Source organism: Cavia porcellus, unplaced genomic scaffold, assembly GCF_034190915.1.
Source record: "Cavia porcellus strain 051 isolate PalLab524CR breed Dunkin Hartley unplaced genomic scaffold, mCavPor4.1 scaffold_3, whole genome shotgun sequence".
In the NCBI taxonomy this organism is placed as follows: domain Eukaryota; kingdom Metazoa; phylum Chordata; class Mammalia; order Rodentia; family Caviidae; genus Cavia; species Cavia porcellus.
Window position 1 is genome coordinate 39,740,204 of NW_026947486.1, and position 4,184 is coordinate 39,744,387.

A 4,184-nucleotide genomic window follows, 5' to 3' on the forward strand; every position below is an offset into this window, starting at 1 on the left:
CACAGCCCGAGGCCCGCAGCCCCGCTGCAGCCACAGGGGGAACCAAAGAGACAGAAGCCTTCCCAGCTGCCCGGACCACAGACGCCAACACCCCCCCTCCCGCCCCCCACCACACGCCGCCCTCCCGCCCGCGCCCGGCACGCTAGCCCACGACAGACAGGCAGCAGCAACAGCAGCAGGCTGCAGTCTGGGGCGACTCGCGCTTCTGCGCTCCTGGCAGCGCTCGCCATCCGGCTGAGTTGGACTTGGCCAGTTCGGCTAGCTGCGCACCACCCCCGCCCCAGCTCCCACTTGCGCCGCCCCCGGCCGGGCCCCGGTTTCTGCGTCCTCCGGCCCTCCGGCCCTCCCTGGCCTCTTCTCTCCCTCAGTGTTCAGGAAGGGAGGTCGCGGCAGCGGCCCGGCAGCAGCGGTGACCGTGGCGACAGCGGCGACAGTGGCAGCGGCGGTGGCGGCAGCGGCTGCGGCGGCAGCCGAGGCTGCGGCGGCGACGGTGGCAGAGGCAGTGGCGGAGGCCTCCGTGGCGGAGGCGGAAGCAGAGGTGGAGGCTGAGGTGGAGGCCGAGGCCTCAGCGCAAGATGCAGCGGCCAAGGCCATCCTGGGGGAGGCGGCGGTCGCCCTGGCTGGGGAGGGGGCGGAGGCCAGCGCGGCTGTCGCCGCTGCTGCGGCCAAGGCTGCGGTGTCCCCCTTGGGGGAGGCGGATGCGGATGAGGAGGTAGCAGTGGCAGCCGCCGCCGCGGCAGCTACTGCAGCAGGGGAGGTGGATGCGGAGGTGGATGCGGAGGTGGGCGGGGGCTCGGAGGGGAACCCAGACTTTCCCATGGCCTCGCTGTACGTGGGCGACCTGCACCCTGAGGTGACGGAGGCAATGCTATATGAGAAGTTCAGCCCAGCAGGGCCCATCCTCTCCATCCGCATTTGCAGGGACAAGATCACCCGCCGCTCCTTGGGCTACGCTTATGTCAACTACCAGCAACCGGTGGACGCCAAGCGGGCCCTGGAGACCCTGAACTTTGATGTCATAAAAGGGAGGCCAGTGCGCATCATGTGGTCCCAGAGGGACCCCTCGCTCCGCAAGAGTGGGGTGGGCAACGTCTTCATCAAGAACCTGGGCAAGACTATAGACAACAAGGCTCTGTACAACATCTTCTCGGCGTTCGGCAACATCTTGTCCTGCAAAGTGGCCTGTGACGAAAAGGGGCCCAAGGGCTATGGGTTTGTGCATTTCCAGAAGCAGGAGTCCGCTGAGCGGGCCATAGATGCGATGAATGGCATGTTCCTGAACTACCGCAAAATTTTCGTCGGGAGATTCAAGTCCCATAAAGAAAGGGAGGCCGAAAGGGGAGCCTGGGCCAGGCAATCCACCAGTGCTGACTGCAAGGATTTTGAGGAAGACACTGATGAGGAGGCCACCTTGCGATGAGGACATGCCTGGAGCAAGCCAGCAGAGCCAAATCTGGGCTCCTATCCGGTTTACAACTTCCCCCACCCCAACCTACCAGCAGTGTATTGTATTGGGAGTGCAGGTCTCTCTCTTTCCCTTTCTCCCCCTCCTTTCCTCTCCCTCTCTCTCCCTCCCCCTCCCTCTCTCCCTCTCCTTCCCCCTCTCCCACTCCTTCTCCCTCCCCCTCTCCCTCTCCTACTGTACCCCCCCTTGTCCCTCCCCTCTCCCTCTGTTCTGCCTTCTCTCCTTCTCCCCTTACCCTCCCACACTTCCCTTCTCCCCCTCTCTGCTTATCTCCCACCCCTCTTTCTTTTCTCCTCTCCCTCCTTCCTACCCTGTTCCCCCCCCCCCACCCCTCGCTCTGTCCCTCTCCCTTCCTTTCTCCTCATTTCCCTTTTCCTCCTTTTCTCCTCTTCCTCTCTAGCTCTTCCTCTTCCCTCCACCCCTACCAAGGGTGTTGTGAGTAATCCTCCTAATCTGTGCCATTGGATAGGTTAAAGGCTGCCTCTTCTCCCTGTGGCTTGGTTCTTAAAAGCATTTTCTTTCTTCTTTTTGTTCACTGCACAGGTGATTCAATCTCATGGTAGAAATATCAGAAGGGAGAAGGAAATCCGATGACAGAAAATCAAGAGAGTCATTGCTCCTCACGATCTTACAACCCAGAAAGAACCACTTTTACCTTTTTGGTGTGCTGTTTTTCCAGGCTCTCTTCTCTCCCTCTCACTCCCACTCCACCTCCCCTGTGTCATACTGTTGTAGAATGGTTCATGTATGTGGTGTTTCTTGACCTGATTTTTTTTCAGCAACCAAAACCAAACTAAAGTCAGCCCACTGAACTCCTTTCCACGATATTCAACAGGCTTATGAAACATCATCTTCGGTGCCTGCTGAGTGCTCCTGTGTATCCAAGGATCTTAATGTTCCTGTAATCATTCCCGCATTGTTGGACATTCAGGTGGTGCCTAGTTTATTCCCTGTGTTTAAAACCAACACTGTGCTCTGATGAGTGAATCCTTGCCTGTCAAGCCAAATCTCTGCTAGCATTCTGGATGGTCTCCTTACCTGTGGACTTGCAGAACCCACAGAGGGACATTTCAAAGACTTTTCCTGTGTGTTGCCAAAAGGCCCGCTTCATAAGCATTGTTGCAGTTTGCACTCATGCCACCCAGCACAGCTAGTAAAAAGAGTATGGCCACTTCCCCTACATTGTCTCCTGGTTGCAGTAATTGGGGTGTGTGTGTGTGTGTGTGTGTGTGTGTGTGTGCGCGTGCGGGTGTGTGTGTTTGCCCAGCTTAATTGACTGCAAATTGGTGGTCACTACCATTGCTTGTTTTACTGGAATTGAGCACTACTGATCACTCCTTTCTCCACTGCCCACTTCCTGTCCTTTTCCTGATTGTCAAAAACCTAAGTCACCATCATTGTAGGAAAATGACAAAAAATTCACAAGGCAGACAGGTTAACAGAAGAAAATTGAAATAATCAGTTTTCAATCCTAATGGACACCCACCATTTCCCAAAATATGTTGGTCTTTACCTCCTCAGTATGTTTCATGTGACATGTATGTGAATGTAATGTATATACTGTTGCAATATCTGCTTTTTCATACCCCAAATATATATATATATATGTATATATATACATATTACAGACCTAGATGTGTAGATATTCTTGAAGTTTGTTTTATGTCATTAAATATTCTTTTAAAATAGTTTCCATGGCTGTTTAGTTTAGCAAGGTATGAATGGGCCAAAGATAGGAAATATATATATAAATATACATATAAGTATATAAATATATTTATTTATATTTATATATGTATGTATAAATTTATTTGTTTTGAATCACATGTATTCATACTCATATATAAATAATGTATAAATGTACATTGATATTCATTTTTAGATGTAGAAATGGGACTATTTACTTTTAACTATATGTTTTTGGATACCAAACCAAAGTTTTCAAAAATATGATTTTGCTCAAATGTTACTTACAGTCAAGTTTGTTTTCTGAACATTGTTCAAGTACTTTGGAAATATCAAAAAGTATTCATGGGAAAAGTTTTTTCTTTCTTTGTTTTTTGGTTTCTCTCTGAGCAGCTTTTATTGATCATTTTCCTATTTAAGAATACAAATGTGTGAGGACTGGAATATGTGGACAATTTTCTGAATTTTGTACTACAATTACTTCTGCAATCCTTTATTCTTGTTTTAGGATGTTAGATTTCTAAAAGATTTCATGGAAAATTTATATCTGTACAAATACATTATCAAAATGGATTTTTAAAGGATTCTAGTAAGGAAAGGAACCAAAAATTCCTCATCATTATAGAAGATATAAAAAGCTTTGAAAAAAATATATAACTTCCAAGTATATATTTACAGTGATTACATATATATATATATATATATATATATATATATATATACATTCCAAAAAGCTAACATAGGATATGTTTCATTGTGGGATATTTTTACCATATCATTTTTTTATCTTTCCAAATTATTAATTTTGGTTCTGCAATTTTATTTTATGTGATATTCTATTTTATAATGAACTATAATTTCTAAGACATAGTTTCTTGATATATTTTTAAATGGTTTTTGTGTTACTCGTGTAAAGTTAATATTTTAAATGCATTCAGGTGGCTGTTTCCTAATATCTAGGCATATTTAATGCCTTGTGTATCTTGTAATTTGTTGACAAATATTTTTGTCCTTAAACTTTATTTCCATCAAC

At 47.5% G+C, this 4,184-nt stretch overlaps 2 protein-coding genes across 2 annotated transcripts; one reads left to right on the plus strand and one right to left on the minus strand.

Annotated features, from left to right (window-relative positions):
• Nucleotides 1–258: 258 nt before the first annotated feature.
• LOC134475315 (antifreeze protein Maxi-like) lies at nucleotides 259–819 on the minus strand. The gene has a single exon (XM_063245558.1). It carries the CDS (start codon nucleotides 817–819, stop codon nucleotides 259–261), a length of 561 nt encoding a protein of 186 aa, XP_063101628.1.
• On the plus strand, nucleotides 423–2,645 carry LOC100726016 (polyadenylate-binding protein 1-like 2). The gene has a single exon (XM_063246096.1). The coding sequence runs from the start codon at nucleotides 818–820 to the stop codon at nucleotides 1,418–1,420; it is 603 nt and encodes a 200-aa protein (XP_063102166.1). The 5' UTR covers nucleotides 423–817; the 3' UTR covers nucleotides 1,421–2,645.
• The last annotated feature ends 1,539 nt before the right edge of the window (nucleotides 2,646–4,184 follow it).